At 45.2% G+C, this 21,556-nt stretch overlaps 1 protein-coding gene across 2 annotated transcripts in view; it reads right to left on the bottom strand.

Moving 5' to 3' along the window:
• Positions 1-21,556, bottom strand: part of LOC135908775 (WD repeat-containing protein 11-like) — a 318,419-nt gene that overhangs the window by 38,398 nt on the left and 258,465 nt on the right. The window contains exon 20 of one of the 2 annotated variants that reach the window (XM_065440614.1): positions 1,041-1,182. The exons of the other annotated variant lie outside the window; for it this stretch is intronic. Coding sequence (XP_065296686.1) covers positions 1,041-1,182 — 142 coding nt within the window. The remainder of the gene's footprint in view (positions 1-1,040; positions 1,183-21,556) is intronic. 2 annotated transcript variants of the gene reach the window in all.

Genomic DNA, 21,556 nt, shown 5'->3' on the forward strand with positions numbered 1-21,556 from the left:
GTTTGGGGCTGTTTCATAGAAGTTATCCTTAAAAATTACAAGGTCTTCTTGTTTCCACAAATGAAACTGCAGCTTTTGCAGATTTCATGCAAAATGCAAACTAGAGCAACAAATTTCTTTGCTAAGTAATGTTGAAGCTTAACACTTTTCTTGGTACATCAGATCACCTACATTCAGATAATTTGGACATTTTTTTTCTCAGTCCTGTGAAATCCAAGTGAAAGAGCTTTTACTGGATAAGTGACTGCTTATCACATGCCCATCCCTAATGGTGCCCCATGCCCTTTATTCTTCGTGCTATATAATGATTAAGATAAACCATCCACACAATCCAAGACTCCAGAAGAGGGTTATAGCGCCGAAAAAACACAACACACAGCAAGAGAGACGGGACAGGCGCAACTTCCAACTGTTTATTCCCCGCGTATGCGGAATATAAGGACAAACAAAGAGGTAGCAAGAACCACACATGCGCACGAGGTTTTTACAAAAAGCGGATAAAGATAGGTGAGGTACCTGTATCTCACGCCCGTGTATCTAAAAAAGCAGTTTCATTTTTATAAATGCGCTATAACCCTCTTCTGGAAACATGCACCAACTAGCCCCCCAACAAGTATTACTCACAATCCAAGACCCTTATTGGCAACCTATATTGAGACCTGTCTACATGCTTTTCAAGCATGGTTAACAGCTACTATACGTGAGAAGATTTATGTGAGTGGTGCTAGGGGCCTAGTCAGGCAACTTGCTGCTGCCTTTTGCCTTGGTGCCATGACAATGATGCATTGTCAAATAAATAAAGAAATAAAAGAAAAAGTTTGTCAACAGGTGGCAGTGTTTCCGATAGCTGTCTGCATTAAAGTGGCAATTTATTTGCAGGCAAACCTACATGATCCTGAGGTAAATTATTATCCTGCCATCTGAAAAATTGGCTTGCCATCTCTCTGTGCAATTTGCAACTTTGTACACTGCACATGAGCCTGGGTGTAAGTTGTGAGATACCATGAAAAATGATGTAGTGACCAGACAGCTCAACTTGCCTTATACTCAGCATCAGGGCACAGCATATCGTAGCAAAGTGGCAATGACGTGTCAGCACTTGTGCTGAGATTTCGCTGCTTTTTTGTGAGGTAGTACTGAGTCACACTCCAGAAGTAGAATCCTTCTTCATCTCCAAACCAGCTATACAGAAGGCATGCAAAAAGACCAAGACTTTATTTTAGCAATGCAGAACTTGAGGTCAGTGGGTGCTCCATGTCAGCAAGGAGTGTAGAGTGACCAGAGATAACTGAAAAGAACCAGAGATAACATGGTGCTAGCTCTTGTCTCTTGTCACATTACACTTTTTCCTAACTTACCTTAGATGTAAAACCAAAAAAGAGAGCGCTTTTAGCATAAGAACTACAAGCACAGGCTCCTGACATGTTGTACTTTTGTGACAGCACAGACGACTGTGGCTTCAACCCCATTTTTCATCCATTCCAATCCAAGTGAGCACTTAGTTCAATTCAACACATTTGCCTTTTTTGGAGCTTTCTATTTAACAATGTTACGTGCAATATTCTGACATGTAAGCATTATTTTAGACAGCACATAAAATAATCGATTGACAAAATATCTACCCAGCCCTTCTTGAGCAGCAGAAAGTACTGCCAAAAACCAGTAAAGGGTTAGTTGGAAAGTGTACGTGATCACCGCAATAATTACAAATCATTCTGAGGGGGTACTTGCATTTATTGAAAGCAGTAAGAGATGCTGCAGGGCAGCAAACTGAAACATCAGCTTTGCTCATGGTTAGTATGTCGTGGCATGCTAACTTGCGAAACCTTGCAGGCAACTTTGTGATGATGACCACAAATCCTGTGCTTCTTTGAGCAGTTCAGTATAACAAGCATGTGACAATAAAAGAAACAGGCTTTTAAGAATTACGGCTTCAAATAACCAAAAGAAAATGTATAAAACTGTTCATAGTGTCAGTCAGGTGCCTACTGGTGCTCAAATTCCCTCATTCATAAGGAAGCCATCAAGAAACAGATGTATTCATGCACATGCAAAATTTTTCTATCACTATTGATAGCCAGTTAGACGCACATTCTTTGACTGCAGACTGCAGTGTTGTCTGTGACCACAACTCTAACCAATTAGTTTGACCTCAGCCTAACTGATGATGCACTGGTACCATGTGTAGCAGTATGAAGGTTGGGAGGCACAGTGACACTATCACAAATGGCAAATTACAACAATGCAGAGTGGAGCTGGTGAGCATGCATGCAGAGTCTCAAGACACGTGGAGCAGCAAAAAAAAGATTGCAGCACTTTGCATCCAGCATGCAACTCACTGCTCATGCAGTTAGCAAATAAAATATTGTGGACATAATTTACTTGTGACAAAATGAGCCTTGTTTTGACAGCCCTTTCTCTGTTTCTACCCAACAAACTTCACATTCTATAGCAATAGCCATGGATTATACTAGCAAAATTTCAAACAGAAACTAAAGTTTGAAACCTGAGCTACAGATCCTGATATATACTATGCCAATTTGCTGCTACTACCACTTTCATGGCAGAAAGCAATACACATACCGACTATGAAGATAAGCTCTGTACCTTCATATCAAAAGCTTCATACTACAAAAGTGTCTCCAGCACAATAACACTAAACTTATTATTTTCAACTGCATCTTGTGTCTTCAACAGTGCATAAAACTACAGATTGTATTCACAGTAATCTTCTGCTCCTCAAGTGCATGCAGCTTGTGCTGAAGCGAGGAGCAGACAGTATAGAATATACATGTACCCTTAAGATACTCTGTCAATATCCTGTATCTGTATCATGATACATTCAGCAAGACATGTATCAGTATCTGTATTTTTGATACATTATATGAAGTATTATGTATATTAAGATACAAGATACACCTGCACCAATGTCAAAATCCACGAACATGTCTCGTGTCACAGCCGGCAGTTGAAGTTTAAACATCACAGTCATGCTAACTCATTTTTCTATAGTATAACCAATCATGATTAAGAAAGTCGAAATCTGTGGCACTAATATTATTAATAAATAATGTTTTACAAATTCACTTTTAAGTTATAATTCTTAGTTGCTATGCACCAACCATTGAATGGAAGTCAAGCCAGTCATCATAGCATAACGTTTTGCTAGAAAGTGTGCTTAAAAACAGTTTTGAGAAGTACATTCTGAATACAAGTCGTCAAAAGCACTGTTGCTCCAGCTAACAGCTTTACATTTTAGCATTTTGCACAATGCAGAAACACATATCGCCGTAGACTTGGAGTACTTTAATTACACTTTACGAACACTAATCAACTCGCTGCTAAACACCCACACAGATACTCCCTAATGAAATTTGAAGCGGTAAAAGTTAGCGCTAACAAAGAGAGCTATATTCAGACCCTTTTAAAGTGCAACAAAAAGTCTAAAGACAAAAACGACCAGAAGAGGCACTTACCCGCAACTGAAGAATTTATTGAAGAAGCTTCACATATGTACACATAAAAGTAATTTTGTATTTGGACATACAGAGCAAATTTATTGTATCAACATATGTTTGTATAAGGGAGCGTCAGGTGTCACTAAAACCATCTGTGCCCGAGCATCTGGCAGCCAATTGCAGAGAGTGCAGGTGCTATCCGATGCTTACGAAACAAAGGTAGTTGTCAAAAGCAGAAACCAGCTCACCCGAGAAGAAGCAGAGGCCTTTCTTATTTGAAAATGAGGAAATGCTTGCATCAGGCATGCTTACGTCTCGCTACATGATAAGAAATTTGCTTTTCACAATTGCTAGCAGATGTGCATGTTCGACTTTAACTTTCAGGTTTCTGTACAATTAACTTCCAGTATCTTGCTTCTCACTTGTTACACCTGCTTTGTATCACATGCATAATCACTTCTATGTGTACATATGTGAAACTTCTACAATAAATTCTTCAATTGTGGGTAAGCACTTTGTCCTGTCATTCCTCTATCTTTATGTTACGCTTTAAAAAGTATTGAAAATGAATGCCAGCCACCAAACTCGCTTGTCCATCTTACTGACAGAGAGCAATGTTTTTTCTGGACTTATTCTGCTTGCCACAGTCACCCGGCCTCAGGTGTCACACATCTTCCTTTCCATGCCAGCATGCTGTTGGAAGTTGTGTCACCACAAAGAAGTGTTTGCCAGATTATTCTATGGCAGCTGTGTGAAATTTGGTCAGCTGTTCACCATTAGGAATGGTCTGGATAACATGAGTAATAACAATATGGCTGCTGTCAGAGCAACATGAGAAGGAGTACAAGGGAATGCGGAGCTTGCTTTTGCTTTATTGTCTTTGTAATAACTCTGACTCATTCCTTCTTTCGTTCATTTACTTTTCTCCAACTATCTTTAAAACTTAAGGCCTTCGATAAATTAGCTACGTCCTTATTTACATCTATATGGATGCTTTAACATTATAACAGAACATGCTGAATTGTCTTTAAGCTATTTCAAGACACTACAAATGAATAGACCTCATCGGCAAATTTTCTTCTATAACAGCACGTTGAGATAATAATATTACTTTTTGTGGGTTCGAAGAGATGTGCTCAGCACTTTAAGTTATCATAAATCTTTTCGCTTTTGATTTCTTTCTTTGCTGTTCGATATAGTTCCAGAGCTTCCTCTATGTTGCCCATACCCGCTATGCTGTTTCTTTATATTAAATTTTAGTTTAACACATGTTTCTCTGCTGCTGTCAACACGCCTGTTAACGTTATATGAACCAGTCAGTTACTTGCCACATTTGCAATCTTTATACACTGCAGTGAGTCAACTGTTTTTTAAAGTTGCCGACGTTTTCCCCATATTATTCCAATGACTTTATGAGAATGTTAAAGAGAAGTCTGTTCCCATATTCGGGCTATCATCAATATCTCCCACAACTGTTTGCCAGCATCTATTATGGGAGCTTCTACATAAGACATGACCACAACTAATGATATTCGGCATGCTACCTTTAATTATTTTTTTATTTACTTACTTGATTTATTTATTAAGAGTACAAAGTAAAATCAAGATGCGTGTATAGAAAGACCACTAGCAGCGGCAGGTACTGCTCCACCTTGAACATGAATCTTCACCTAAAGTTACATGCACTTCAAAAAGTGACACAAAACATGCTATGCCATTGTCATGATGTTAACATTCCCTTTGAAACTTGGTGATGGCATATGTCACCAAGCTCTTTGTTTTCCATTTCTTGTGTGCAGAAGTTTTTAAATGCATTTATACCCTAGCTACATTTATTGCCAACCTAGAAAAAACAGATATACAGCGCAATGCATTGTTTATAAACATGTCCATAGGACATGTGCAACCTATTCAGTTTGTAATATGCATATTACACACTGAAGCTTAATGTGACACAATCGCGAAACATTACAAATGAACACGTAGCAACATAATACGCTGACCAGCTTTATGAATGGACAGCAAAGTAGTGCATCATACCAATGATAAAGTGGCATAGAAAAATTGCTGATTGCGCAGCGTATTTTCATCAATGTGCCGTATGATGACGAGCCCTATAGACTGTTGTGGAATTACAATATAGTACTTTGATAGAACGCCGAAACAAATTTTGTACCTGTTATTAGATCAAATGTGAAACGAAGGTGGTCTGCTGGCAGGAGATAAAACAATTGCTAGTAAACACCTGTTAACTTGGAGCGGCCCCTACAGTGGAGTTATTGGGTTTGAATCATTTATGCATGCATGTGTGTATGGGCGACGCCACATGAGAGAGGCGACGACAAAAGCATCTGTGACTGCAGATCTGACCACGTTATGCGGGGAGCCTATATAAGAAGTGTTGGCTGAATAAACAGAGTCTCCTCTAACACCTGAAGGCACGGCGTCCTGACTGCGTTTTTAGAGACATAGCGTATCATCACAACATGGTGTAAGAAGCTGGTCAAAAATCTTTCCTATGAGTGATGCAGCTACGAGCAAGAATGTCAGAAGAGCCATCAATGCAACTGTATGGGCTCCAGCAACCACCATCGCTGGACTTTGACTGCACGTCAGAGTGGCCGGCATGGATCGAGCACTTCAGTGATTACCGGTTTGCAAAGGGACTCAATGAACGCTCCAGGGGGGGGGGGGCAAGGTTTGCATGGTACTCTACACAATGGGACGGCAAGCTCATGAAGTCTTCAGTACATTCAGGCTATCAGAGGAAGAGGCTAAAGACTATGAAGCTGTAAAGAAAATGTTTGACGGATACTTTGTGTTGTGAAAGAATGCAACATTGCGTATGAGAGCGCCTGCTTCCACAGACGCGTGCAAAGGCCAGGAGAGTCAGTAGACCAGTTCACAACTGAGCTACATGTCTTGGCGGATGTTATGATTTCGGCAGCCTGAAGGAATGAATTACCCGAGACAGACTTGTTGTCGGGCTCCGCACAGCTCTCAAAGGTTCTACAAATAGATTCGCAGCTCACACTGGCTGCAGCGCTGGCAAAGGCTCACCTAAAGGAGAGCGTCGAAAAGCACCAGCGTACTCTACGGGGAGATGATAGCCAGTCATCGGAACTTTGAGACCAAGGCCCCAATGTGGACACCGTAGCTCAAAAAAGACGCTGGCAACACGGCCAGGTGTGTCCACAGGTGAAACCACCACTAGCACGGTGAACGCAGGAGGAGTGCTGTCGCTTCCGCAGCGGCGACGCCTACCCCAGGACTGTGTGCCTGCCCAGAGCTACCAAGTGTCACCCCTGCAGCAACAAAGAACACTTTGCTAAAGCCTGTATGAAGGAAGGCACTACTTACTACTTCTGCCGAACGAAAGATAGATGTTTTCGCTGTTAATCAGGAAATTGGAGAGACTTTCATCGCAGCAGTAAGCACTAATGGGAAAGTGCGATTTGTTCAGGTATGCGTAAATTCTGTGCAAATTGTTGCTAAGGTTGACTCAGGCGCAGAAATTTTCATGTTACCTTCAATGTTTCTGGGATTACCAAACCGCCTAGAGGAAGCGGATGAAGTTATACAGGGTGGCGAAGGCAGTAAGCTGAATGTGCTAGGCAAGTTTGCAGCCGAGCTCAATTGGAAAGAAAAAATTTCCTATCAAACATTTTACGTTGTTAATCCATTGCGCGACATCCTTCTAGGATTGCCAGCACTAGAGATCTTGGGAATTGTGAAATTTGCTGAGGCAGTCTCGTCAGGAAACTTGCAGTATGAGGCACGTTTTCCAGATGTGTTCCATAGTCTGGCAACAATGCCTGACCAGTATACAATCAGGCTACAACCCGGTGCTATCCCACATGCCATAAGCGCTCCATGCAGAGTACCATTTCCCCTCAAGGAGCCTCTGAAATGCTAAATAGAGAGAATGGAGCATATGGGCATAATCAGAAAGGTGGCTAGCCCCACCAAGTGAAGTGGTGTGCAGGCATAGTTCCAGCCGTTAAGCCGTCTGGAGACCTGAGATTATGTGTAGATCTCACCAAATTGAACGAGTGCGTAAATCGAGAGCATTTTACATTACCAACAGTAGATCAGGCTCGTGGTTCTCTGTCAGGCACAAAGTGGTTTTCAAGACTCAGTGCTAACTCGGGCTTCCATTAGGTGCGGCTCAATAAGCACTCGGAAGAGCGAACAACATTCTTGACACCATTCAGTAAATACTGTTTCACGCGACTACTGTTTGGAATTACTCCTGCTCTGGAATATCTTCAAAATGAATATGGGAGATTCTATGTGGCCTTGCAGCTGTTGTTAATGTTATGAATGATGTCCTAGTGTTTGGCAAAACAAAAGCTCAGCATTATGAGCAGCTAAGTGAAGTGATTACACGCCTAGCAAAAGCAAACATGACATTGAACAAAAACAAATGCTCGTTCGAGGTTAAGCAAGTATGTTTTTTGGGCCATATTCATAATGAAAATGGCATTCATCCTGATCCGACTAAGATCAGTGCTATCCAAGATTTGAAGCCACCCAAAAACGTAACTGAGCTATGAAGCCTCCTAGGAATGGCCAATCATATGGGACGCTTCCTGCCACATTTAGCTGAGGTTACGGTTCCTATACGCATTCTTTCACGCAAAGATAGAGACTGGCTTTGGGGTTGCGATCAGGCAAAAGTGTTCCAAAGCCTCAAAGATCTCGTTTGTTCAGCACAGTAAATGGCGATGTACAACGTTTCGCTACTAACAATTCTTTCTGCTGACACCTTGTCTTTCGGTCTGGGAGCAAATTTGTTTCAAAACAAAAAGACGGAAAACACAGACCAGTTGCATTCACATCTCGTTTGCTCACTAAAGCCAAGCAATGCTACTCCCAGATTGAGAAGGAAGTGCTTATGCTAACATGGGCAGCAGAATGCTTTGATGAGTATATACGTGGTTTGGACGTAGTTTTCAAAACAGACCATAAACCTTTAGTATCACTGTTGGGTCACAAGGCAATCGATGCTATGCCATCAAGAATTCAGTGTTTTCGTTAACGGCTGATGCGACACAATCTTTCTTTTGTATATGTTCTCAGCAAATCGCTCATCACTGCAGACACTTTCTCATGTTCTCCGTTGGCTCACACAAGTCTGGCAAGCTACCTGATGGTCTCTAAGTTACAGTCTACTCAAAAGCTTGTTTATTAGGCATGGAAACAGGAGATGATTAGCTGACAAGGGTGAGAGAGGGTCAAGCGAGTGACACAGTGTGTAGAAGCCTGTGAAAACTGTGCATTGCAGGTTGGCCAAACAAACAATATGTTCCTGGCAATCTTGCACCTTACCAGCAGAATTGAGCATGCATTACGTCGGTGAATGGGCTGTTGCTAAATGGAATGAGGTTAATTATTCCTCAGTCTCTTTGAAAGGAAGCACTAAGTAAGCTGCATGACCCTCATCAAGGCATCTCACGATGCCTTAGTATAGCTAAAGGTTCCATCTGGTGCCCAGGACTTAGCTCTGAAATAGCGTCTTTCGTGAAACAGTGCAGTGTTTGTGCGATGCATGCCCCTGACAGGATGGAACCAATGATGGCATCACCAACATTCCATGGGAAAAAGTGGGGGCGGATCTGTGTCATATTAACGGACAACTGTATCTTGGTGTAGTAGATTATTTTTTACACTACCCAGAAGTAGCCATTCTTCTGTCTACAAAGTCTGCTACTGTGACAAACAGACTAAAAAGCATTTTCGCAAGACATGGTATTCCTGAATGTATGGTGACCAACAATGGTTCTCACTTTGAAAGCGCAGAGTTCAAGCAATTTGCCAAATCATACAGTTTCCATCATGTTACCTCGAGCTCGAGTCACCCCCAGGGAAGCATAGAAGTAGAGTGTATGGTACAGATGGTTAAGCATCTCATTTTGAAATCAAAGGACCCTTACTTGGCTTTGCTAGCTTATAGAACAATGCCTAGCATTTTAGGAATCAGCCCAGTGGAGATTCTAATGAATAGAAGGCTCAGGACTACAGTCCCAATGTTGCCTGAGCACCACACTCCAGGAGAATGCCGCCCGAAAAGGCGGTGGATAATGGCCGGAAGGTCAGGAAGAGGCAGGCTGATACTTTGATCGACGTCACCGATCTGAACGTCTCCCCATGCTGGAAAGAGGCAATGTGGTGTGAGTGACTGACCTCCATAAAAAAGGTACCGTGCTCGGAGCAGCACCACAACCACGTTCATACCATGTTCAAACGGAGAACGGGGTCAATGTTCGATGAAATAGGCTGATGCTCAACCGTCTCTCGAAAGCTGGGATAAACGGTGGGAGTTACGAGTTTCCAGATAGTCAGGAAAAACCCAGCAGTGTTTCATTGAACACTAGTACAGGCTACAAAAGGAATGAATCTTGCATGCCTCTGACTCAAAAGGAAACAGATGTTAACAATTCTATGACTAAGATTGTGATGACTACTAGGTCCGGGAGACTAGTTCGAAAACCCACAAGGCTTGGTGTAAACAAGTGATGTATAAAGTGATTTTGTTTTTGTTGTCTTTTGTTGCTGTGTATTCGACCTGCCGGCCCCCGCGTAGAATTGTATAAATGCTTGAAAAGGGACATGTGTTGGAATAATTTATGTATACATGTAGTACGCTTGATGGTACATGAGAGAGGCAGTGACAACAGCATCTGTGACTGCATGGCTGACCATGTGATGCGGGGAGCCTATATAAAAAGCGTTGGCTGAATAAACGGGGTCTCCTCTATCACCCGAAGGCACAGCATCCTTACTGTGTTCTTGGAGACATGGCGTCTCATCGCAACAGTTATGATGAGGAATTAACTAATGTGTAGAAGTATCTTAAGATACAAATGGCAATTATCATATACAATTAATCTGCATGTATTTTGTATATCTCAAATACTTATCACCTCAGTATCTTGTATCTGTACATGGTACCTTTCCAAAGCACTTTGCCCAGCCTTGACTGAAGCATATGTATGGCATAACAAGCTTAGACTGGTTTAAGTGCACTTGCCCAGCCTTTGGGCTCATATGCACCATTGCACACGAGCTCGTGCATCTCCAAATCCATAGTATGTGATGCATTAATGAAGCCACAGCATTATTTGCAGTTTATTTGTACTGCTCATATATAACCAATTTTATAAGTTATGTGCTTCCATCAAGAATACACCAAAGGAGCCAGTGTTGAAAAGACCAAGCAAAGCATAGGTTGATTATTTCAAAAGGTCACAGATGCCACATAGAACATAGTGAAATAGAAGGCACTTTATTTAATACCACCTTTGGCACCAAGTCTGCCAAACCAAAATCCCAGCTATAGTTTGAGCTGGAAGAGATTGTGGCGCGAGAAGCTTTTTGAAGAATAAACAAACCATACCACTGATAAGTCAACAACAAGCTAAACCTAGGAAAGAATTTGGCATTGCAGTGTTGCAGATTAATTGAAAATTTATTTTTTATCAGGCTGATAAACGGAAACCACAAAAATAACAAATTAAAAAGACAACATGCAGGTGGTCTTTTGAGGTGTAAATGAAACCTGTGAGTGGCAGAGCACAGTGTTGCAACAAAGGATGGTTGGCCCCTACTGGTGATGTATACAAGGCGAGTGAGGTATGATGACGTATGCTGACGTGTGATACAGGGTGACGCATGACAGGAGCATTTTATATGAACAAAACAAAGTAGATATTGTTCACAGTCAAGTTGAGCACCTGCCAGTAGTTTTTCTGTTGACAACAATCTATTACTTATGATCAATTATCTAACTCTCACATTCTGTCACACTGATCTCGGGACCGTGCGGATGTTGAGTGAGATGGAGTCGGGCGACGCAGGCAAGCACAGCAAACAGATTTTACTAAGAGCAAACTCAAAATAAAACACACTCAAAATGTAACTAAAAACTCAACTGACAAAGATAAAACTCCACACTTGCTTAACTAAAAAAATGTCCTTATCTTAGCCTACGTGTGTCCTTCGCACGTTTCGCGCGAAAGTCCGTCAACACGGGCTTATGGCTGCACGCTAGCAAAAAGGAACGCTCTTACAAGGTTCCGTTGTCGCTCGTCACTCCAAGTCCGATGTGTGTCCGCACTTGATCCGAGTCGGTGCTCCCGCCGACTCTGCAAGTTTTGCTTCCTTAGTATCGGCCGGCCAGCTCCTCCGTCTCGGATGCCGGCATCCCGAACTATGTTGGTGACGTGGCACTGAGGTCTGCCTGGCTAGGCCTAACACCGGGCTCCGCCGCTACCTCTCTGTGTGCCGACGAGAAGCCCCGGGGACTATCGTTCGTGCTGGTCTGCTGAAGAAGGGGGATCCAATTCCTAGAGTGCCCGGCAGCGCCGTGGGAGGCTGCAGCAGGTCCAGGGAGCCTCGCTCGAACGTCACCGAGGTCGATGGCTACACCCTGGGTCGCCAGCATCACGGGCCCGTCCGAACTTCCAGGACTCCCGTCGCCAGTGCGAAGCTGGCGCTCCAACCTCCTTGGCCCATAGCCACGTCGATAATATCACCTTGGCGCCGCTTCTCCTCCGATCACACCTCGGGTCATGCGCCTCGAGGGCTCGTGCCGTTCGGACTGGTCGGCGCACATCGTCCTCTTCTTTTCTTGTATAGTGTCCCATGCCTCTTATATATGACATAGGCCTTTTCAATAGCTTTTTTTTTTTTTCAAAAAACTGCCTTCTGTCGGTATTCATGGTGGCGAGTTTGGCTCTCCGGCTGTGACTTGGGTGCTTTTCCTCACGTCGTCGTGGCTCACAACACATCACCACACTGTCATGCACATTTCACCACATGCACAGTTCACAACGTTTGCGAGTTCATCGTTCTCACCACTTTACACATGTACACTTAATTGTCCGCATTACACTCCTTGTCATTTCGTCACTCCAACGCTCTACTCCTGACATCTGTACTACTACTACTATATATAGCTCACATTGCACTACTTCTGTCCGCCCTGGGAGGTCTGCAAACACTTCCTCGAACTTATGAACTAACTCTCTTAACTTCTCTACTTGTATTGCAGCTAGGGCTTGTTTCAACTTAACCCTCTCTGCTCCCAAGGTCTTTTTATCGATATCAGTGTCCACCTTTTTGTGGTTCTTCTCTTCGGCAATCTCCATGCAAACTGTAGTCTTCTCATTCTTTCCCCTTTCTATCTCCTCTCCCTGTTCATACTTTTTTTACATGTCCCTTAGCCACCTTCTTTTGGCATACGTCACATGATTTCACATACTGCTTCACGTCATTCTAAACCCCGATCCAAAAGAACTCTTCAGTGATCCTTTCTAATGTGTCCCTTACTCCTTTGTGGCCTGCTGTGTCACTCTCGTGCCCTATCTTCACTACTGTCTCCCTCAGCTCCTTCGGGATCATCAACTGTAGTACCTCCCGACCTGAACTAAACGTACACTTCCGGTATAATAGGTTATTCTTCTTTATAAACTCCACCACTGTCCTACTCCTTTTCCTTCGCATCAGTTTTCCTATCTTTAGTTCATACTTTCGTATCGATTCATCCTTGTTCTGAAGTTCTTTAAATTCTGCAGCCGTCACATTTAATCTCTTAATGGTTGTAAGCTGCAAAGCTGTTGGGGGTTTGGTACTACTATTGCTTGCTCGTGTTTTTACTGCAGCTTCTACATCTGTCTCTTTCATCTCCCTTTTTTGCGCTTCTGAGATGTTCTTTCTCTTCCACATCCTTCCCTTTCATTCTCCAACTTGGGTCTGTGTCGTCTGCTCTCCTTACCCCAGGTACATTTCCCACAATCAAATCATAAAGAGGGTCCTCCACACATCTGGCTGTGACTAGTCCTGTAAAAAAGGGTGTCGATATTTGAATCCGTGCCTCTGGCAGATATTTAACGGACTTATCTACCAAGATCACTGGTTTAAGGTGCTCGGTCATGCTTTCTGGTGGCACTAGACCCCCTCAGTAAAATGGTATTGGTTCCCGTATCTCTCAAGACTGTAGCTTTGCATCCTTGTACCTCGCCTTCCACTACAGGCATGTCCTACTCTACCTGTCCGTCCTCTCTTGACCTCACGAAGCATGCCGTCTTATCCATGGACCTAGTCCTGCATTCGTCTGCCTTGTGACCTTTCTTTAGGCACAACGGGCAAACCAGTGTTTCGGAATGATTATCTCTCGCTCGGCAATTCATCGCTACATGACCTACCCGGTTGCATAGAAAACATCTCTGGGGTTCCCTTAATTTGTCAACTGATTTGCCCCTGATTCTTCATCTCTCCATCTGCTGTCGTCTGCGCATCATTGTCGCACTTTTGTAAATTTCTCAATCCCTGTGCCTCTACGAACTGATCTGTTTGTTCAGCCATCTGCTCCACAGTTTGTAGTTTTCTTTCCTTAAGGAATATTGCCAAACTGCTGCTACACCTGGCAACAAATTGTTCAGCCACAACCTTCTTGCAAAGTTTTGCTTCCTTGGTATCCGTCTCATTCCTCCGTCTCGGATGCTGGCGTCCCGAACTATGTTGGTGATGTGGCACTGAGGTTTGCCTGGCTAGGCCTAACACCGGGCTCTGCCGCTACCTCTCCGTGTGCCGACGAGAAGCCCCGGGGACTATCATCTGTGCTGGAATGCTGATGAAGGGGGATTCTATTCCTGGAGTGCCCGGCAGCGCCGTGGGAGGCTGCAGTAGGTCCAGGGAGCCTCACTCAAACGTCGCTGAGGTCGACGGCTACACCCTGGGTCGCCAGCGTCACGGGCCAGTACGAACCTCCATGGCTCCCGTCACCAATGCGAAGCTGGCACTCCAACCTTCTTGGCCGCGAGCCACATCGATAATCCCAGCTGAGCGCCGCTTCTCCTCACCTCGGGTCACGCGCCTCGAGGGCTCGTGCCGTTCGGACCAGTCGGCACACATCGTCCTCTTCTTTTCTTGTAGTGTCCCATGCATCTTACATATGACACATTCAGAAATGAATCTTAACTTGAAGTCCATGCTTGACTTGATCTAAATGATGCCTGGAACGAACATGCCCAATACGCTTATTGCATTTCCTTTGGCACATTCACGACATGCGTCATTTAGGTCAAATCAAGCATGGGCTTCAAGTCAAGATGCATTTCTGAATACAGGGCTAACTCATGAATTACAGTTCCAATTGTCAAGGTGTCAATTCAGAAGCTCAAAACATCGCGAATAGGGATGTTTTCAGCAAGATGCTAATTGTGTACTTTTTCTTTTTCCATCACAAAAAATACTCCTTCCACTTTGTGAAGAAGGATGACCAGCGAAGCTGTGTATGTGGGCCCCTTAATGGTGAATTGCACTTCTGCCGCGAGTCAGCCCGGCATTGCACTATCTTCGGGATCGGCACACGTATGGAGAGTGCTTAATGCCTGCTTCACCTCAGCCATGGGTCAGCCTGGTATTGCACTATTTTTGGAATCGGCCCATGTATGGGGAGTGCTTAACGCCTGCCTCTCTGCTGTGGGTCAGCCTGGCATTGCACTATCTTCGGAATCGGCCCATGTATGGGGAGTATTGTGTCTAACATGGGGAGTTTTGTGTCTACACGCAGACACGGTTCTGGGGGAACTAGCCCTTAACAGCTTCGCTGTAAAAGAAAACCCACAAAATGTGAAAAATACCAGGTAACCATGCATCCACCCTAATTAGAAAGCAGCGCCCTTGAACAAGCTCACTGTGAAGTTCTCACGACAACTGCATAAAGGTACTGCTATGCAAAAGTGCAGACAAACTCTTTCCACAATGCGTCACCTATCAGTACCTGTGCTGTACCAACACCAGGACAAGATGCTGTCTCAGGTGAGGCATGACCGATAAAGTGATAGATCATCCATCAATTTCGTCTCTCGCTTTCTTTTTCTTTTGTGAGCGATTCCCAGTGAGCCTGTTCGAGGGTGCTGCTTTCTTGTGTGGATGGGTGCACAGCCATGTGCCAAAGGCTTTGTCAAACTGAAATTTCATGCAACACTTAAATACTTTTAGTAAACATAAAATATTAATGTGTGGTATTAAAATAATGATAACAACAATAAATAAATAGCCTTGTTTTGCTCAGCTAGTTGGTGCATGACTTATGAAACAGCTTGAGCAAGCAAACGACGACAATGGGCATTTTTCTGTCACTACTTTGCATACTGTTGTCCTTTGCACACATTGTTTCATTATATTTCATAAAATCACTATAGGGGAATGAAAATATTTTATTAGATAAAAATTTTTAATCAATGATTGTTAAACTGCGGTTCATTTAATTGTATGGCATCTGCATGCCATTTTCCTCTCACTATTCTATACATCGTATGCACGTGACGTCACATCCGCTGCTTCCGCAACTTTCCGCCATCTTGGGGTACCTTATCAACAGGCCAACGTCTCCTTTACTAGATGCCTGCCGCGTCGCTAGTCTTCCCATTGGAGCGGAGGTTCCCGTAGTTCAGGGTAATTGCGGAGAGACGGCGCTCGCAGCCGACCCACTTCCTGTTGCGGAGGGAGTGACGATTACTAAAAGCTGACGTTCGCTCGACCAATCGCTTGACGAGAGATTGTGGATCCTGCCTCCTGGATCGCAACAGACGCCACTAAAATCTCGGAGGCTGGGCTACGTGATTTCGGCTTGCAGCGGCCACCGCAGCTAGCGCTCGCAGCCGACCCGAGTTAACCCGGGTGGAGAAGAGTAAAGAGGAGAGGGGTAGGAACCAGCTTCTCGGCTCAGGCGGCAGGCATCTAGTAAAGGAGGCACTGAACAGGCCACGACCTACTACAGTAGGTCGTAGAACAGGCGCGCGCATAGGCCTAGGTTCTCCAAGATGGCGCTGCCGTAAACCGGAAGTCGCGGAGTATCATTGAATGACTTACACTCTAAGAACAGTTTACACCCCACTCTTAAAACGATTGCACCCTTTGGGGTGTATATTTGTCCCACAACAATAATCGTCATCGGCCTTGCTTGCGTTTCCTTTCTTGAAGACTAGGTGTTCACTACTTTCCTGTCGAGAATGCTGCGTCACACTGATATAACGCGCATGCCGTTCGTGACTGGGAAGTACCTGGCTCGCAGCGTTAAAGAAAGGAAACGCGGGCAAGACAGATGACGATTATTGTTGTGGGACAAGATAAGCCCCAAAGGGTGTAAATTTTTCTAAGAGTGCCTTTGGCGTGCACTCTTACAAAAATTTACACCCTTTGGGGCTTATCTTGTCCCACAACAATAATAGTCATCCGTGTTCCCCGCGTTTCCTTTCTCTAACGCGGCGAGCCCGGTACTTCCCAGTCACGAACGGCATGCGCGTTATCAGTGTGATGCAGCATTCTCGGCAGGAAAGTAGTGAGCGCCAAGTTTTCAGGAAAGGAAACGCAAGCAAGGCAGATGATGATTATTGTTGTGGGTCAAATTTACACCCCAAAGGGTGCAACCGTTTTAAGAGTGTGCCCCCATAGAGTTTCTCACTACATTACCTAGAGGGAAATCTGGCGCTGCTGCGCTGTGGTACGCATGGGAATGCCGGTATATTGTGACTTCGGATTTACATCATTCTCGGAGAGACAGGACACCTTGAAGACGCGCTTGGCAAGTACCGTTCAGTCTGTCACAATGATTCATTTTCTACTAAAACAGCGCGTAAAATGCTGTTTTAGCTTTATTATTACGCCAAAACATGTTTTGTTTAACTATGAAAACTTGTTATAGCGTGTATGACTATATGTTACGTAAAAAGTATCAGCGGGCCGCTAAAGTTGGAGGACAGACGACAAGGTTCACGCTCGCTTTGAAACAGTTGGTCGTCTGTTCTTGCTTTTCTTCGCTTGTCATGCAGTGTGCATGAGTGAAGATGTAATATGCGTGAATAGAAACATTTCACTAAGATTTTACTTTGAGAACGCGTTATTTATGTAGCCATATCCACGTTTTAGACGAAGCCTCTTACAACACCAGCCAACACGAGCCTCTCATTCCCATGACGGCACGGTCATAGAGTTTCTCACTACAATACCTAGAGGGAAATCTGGCGCTGCTGCGCTGTGGTATGCATGGGAGTGCCGGTATATTGTGGATTCGGATTGGCATCGTTCTCGTAGAGACAGGACGCCTTGAAGACGCGCTTGGCGAGCACCGTTCCGTCTGTCACAATGATTTATTTTCTACTAGAACAGCACGTGAAAAGCTGTTTTAGCTTTATTATTACGCGAAAACATGTTTTGTTTAACTATGAGAACTTGTTATTGTGTGTACGACTACATGTTACGTAAAAGGTATCAGCGGGCCGCTAAAGTTGGAGGACAGATGACAAGGTTCGCACTCGCTTTGAAACGGTTAGTCGTCTGTTCTTGCTTTTCTTCGCTTGGTCATGTATCGTGGGTGAGTAAAGATGTAATATGCGTGAATGGAAACATTTTATGAAGGTTTTACTTTGAGAACGCGTTATTTGCGTAGCCATATACACGTTTCAGACGAAGCCTCTTACAACACCAGCCAACACGAGCCTCGCAGACACATATACCGTCATTCCCATGCCGGCACAGTGTCCCCTTAAGAAACTCCCATAGACGGTGGCGCCAGATTACCCTCTAGGTGTTATAGTGAGAAACTCTATGACACTATATACACCGTGCCCATAGAGTTTCTCACTATAACACCTAGAGGGTAATCTGGCGCCACCGTCTATGGGAGTTTCTTAAGGGGACACTGTGCCGGCATGGGAATGACGGTATATGTGTCTGCGAGGCTCGTGTTGGCTGGTGTTGTAAGAGGCTTCGTCTGAAACGTGGATATGGCTACGCAAATAACGCGTTCTCAAAGTAAAACCTTCATAGAATGTTTCCATTCACGCATATTACATCTTTACTCACCCACGATACATGACCAAGCGAAGAAAAGCAAGAACAGACGACTAACCGTTTCAAAGCGAGTGCGAACCTTGTCATCTGTCCTCCAACTTTAGCGGCCCGCTGATACCTTTTACGTAACATGTAGTCGTACACACAATAACAAGTTCTCATAGTTAAACAAAACATGTTTTCGCGTAATAATAAAGCTAAAACAGCTTTTCACGTGCTGTTCTAGTAGAAAATAAATCATTGTGACAGACGGAACGGTGCTCGCCAAGCGCGTCTTCAAGGCGTCCTGTCTCTACGAGAACGATGCCAATCCGAATCCACAATATACCGGTACTCCCATGCATACCACAGCGCAGCAGCGCCAGATTTCCCTCTAGGTAATGTAGTGAGAAGCTAGTGACTACAGTGACGGGGCCCGGCACTTTAAGATCTGTACTACAGTGACGGGGCCCGGTACTTTAACATCTGTACTACAGTGACGGGGCCCGGCACTTTAACATCTGTACTACAGTGACGGGGCCCGGCACTTTAACATATACACTACAGTGACGGGGCCCGTCTCCTTAACCACAGACGGGACCGGCACTTTACGTCAACACTGTAGCGACGTCAATGGCCGCACTTCTTTCAAACATTCCATGCAAACAACTTCGAGCACTTCACGGCAGGCAGTGAACTTTATTAAGGTCCTGAGGAGCGACTCCGAAACCCCCTTATGAGGGAGGGGGCCGCCGCGAGCCGTTCCGACGGTGGGACGGGCAGGCCGTGCCTGACCGCCTCCTCCCACTCTTCTTCCGTGGTGAGATGACCGTGGTCCCGTAACGAGGGACACCGCCAGAGCATGTGTTCTAAAGTGCAGAATGGATCTCCGCAATCCGGACACCTGCCCCGCACGGACGCGGCATTAGGTTGCCCCTGTGGTCCACCACGGCCGCCGCGAACCGGTCGGACGAACCGTATTGGCCGACGTCGACGAACGCGACCGATCGTGGATCGTCGGCGACGGATCCGAGAAGTGCGGCCGCTCGGGCCCGGCGTGTGCCTACATTGCGTTGCGGGTGCACGTTGTGCGGGAACGGCAAGACCGTGACGGCCTCCCGCGACCACGCGTCGAGCACGCACTGCCTTTCCCTGACGGGTAAAGTCCAGCGCCTCCAGGATCGCCTCCCCGCAGGCGAGGAAGCGAGCCTGACAACCTGGACTAACTTCTGTGACCCAACCTCATCAAAAGTGTTGTGGACCCCCAGCTGCATGAGCTTCTCGGTGCTGGCGCCTATGGGGATGCCAAGCACTTCACGGACCGCGGTATTTTATTCCAGTACTGTCCACAACACCACGTGAATTTCACGATGTCAGCAACTTCCGTGCAGTAATCGAATACATTGATTGCACACATACGGATCGAACGACCGCAATGGGTACTTGTCCACGAATGTACAATCTTTTGCGTATGCACTGTAACACGTATGATGATTATAATAAAGAAAGAAAGTTCACTCTAATGGAAGGGGAACGGTAAACACACATTTAAAAAGGCACGGCCCATGTTCCTGCTTGTGTAGCATCAGACAATGAATATTCTACTGAATTAAGAAAAAGAAGCAGCGGGTAATTGCTCGCTTAGAAGACCGATAAACATGCAGTTCGATGAAATTTGAGAAATAATGATATTGAAGCTTCCAAGACTTAGAAGAAAAGAAAAAGAAAATTAAGACTGAATCATCGCGACGGAACATCACAAGTCGCTGTAGGCGTCGAAGACCCTAGCTATAACGAAATTATTTTTGAACAGCTCTGATAGTGTCCATGCAACAATGGTAGCTTGCGTACTCTCAAATGCTCATATGCTGCGGCATAAAGCTCACGGCACAGTGCGAAAACGTGCTCGGAGCGAAAACGAAACATTGCGCGAGGACATGCATGCAGACGCGAAGTCGGTCACCGCGAACCCGTGCGATCGCTGCATGGCAGCTTCATTCTGTTATGCTACATTTATTTACACAGACAGCCATCCCACTATAAGAACATATTTCACATAGTTTTCACAGTGATTGCTTACGTTTAACGCAAACCGGTTCGGTGGAATCGATTGCGGCGACCGCTCGCAGTGTCCCAGCTTACTGTACGTAGTAGGCAAAGAGATAGCGTTTGTAAACCATTCTGTGCTTTCTGTTTGTCCAACATGATTATTTTAAAGGTAAAATACTGCCATTTTGAGAGTACTTGCAAAATTGTTCAGGAGGGCTGCCGCGTAGTATGTTTATTTAACCTTTATTTAACGCCGACGCATATGAGGCACTTCCGACAGATGGCGACTCCGTAAGTCGTCCTCGCCCCACGGAGGAAGGAAACTAAGGAGAGGCCCTACCCCCTCCGCGCGCTAGGAGAAAAGTGTGGCGGAAATGACGTATAGGTTCTCATTTCTTTGCTGCTTTTTAATTTTTTTTGCTGCATGGCCACGCCTTTCGGGCCACAATGGCGGCGTTGTTCTGATTTTTTGAGCGCTCACACGTGTTGCTCTGGTAGGTTTCGTGCCGTGGCAAAGGCGCTGTGTGGGCGGGTTTGCGTTAGTCACCGTGTCTTGTTGCGCTGTGTTACCTGCACCGTGCTCTGCCGGATGTTGCGCGAGCGCGCGCGCTCCGCGCGCGAAACCACGCGCAGCGCGGCGTGGTTTCGCGAAAGACGTAAACAAGAGAGGAGGGTGGCACAAAAGGCGGAGCATCGCCATGAGCAACGCCAACTTCCGGCTTCACTTTTGCTTCACAAAGAGTGACGTCAGGGCCTCTCCTTAGTTTCCTTCCTCCGTGTCCTCGCCCCCAATACCGACATCTTTATAGTGACGGCCCCGTCGGTATAGTGTTGTTGTTAAAGCGACGGGCCCCGTCACCGTAGTGTGGATGTTAAAGTACCGGGCCCCGTCACTGTAGTGCAGATGTTAAAGTGCCGGGCCCCGTCACTGTAGTCACTACCTAGTGAGAAACTGTATGGGGCTCTTGCATTGCCCAGGGGGCGCTGCGAAAAAGGTGCTAAAAAGCGCCCTCTGTCCTAAAATGGGTCGTACCAGCTCGGTCGTCTGCTTCGGAAAGCACGTTTACAATACGGACCCGCCGCTTTCGGTTGTGTTGTATCACGGCCTGCAGCGAATATCCGGTGCCGAAGATTTTTTCAAGGGTGGCACGCTGCGTAAAGGCAAGAAATTATGCAGTGCCGAATACCTGTATGCCGTTCAAGAATTA

This window comes from Dermacentor albipictus, chromosome 1, assembly GCF_038994185.2.
Source record: "Dermacentor albipictus isolate Rhodes 1998 colony chromosome 1, USDA_Dalb.pri_finalv2, whole genome shotgun sequence".
Taxonomy (NCBI): domain Eukaryota; kingdom Metazoa; phylum Arthropoda; class Arachnida; order Ixodida; family Ixodidae; genus Dermacentor; species Dermacentor albipictus.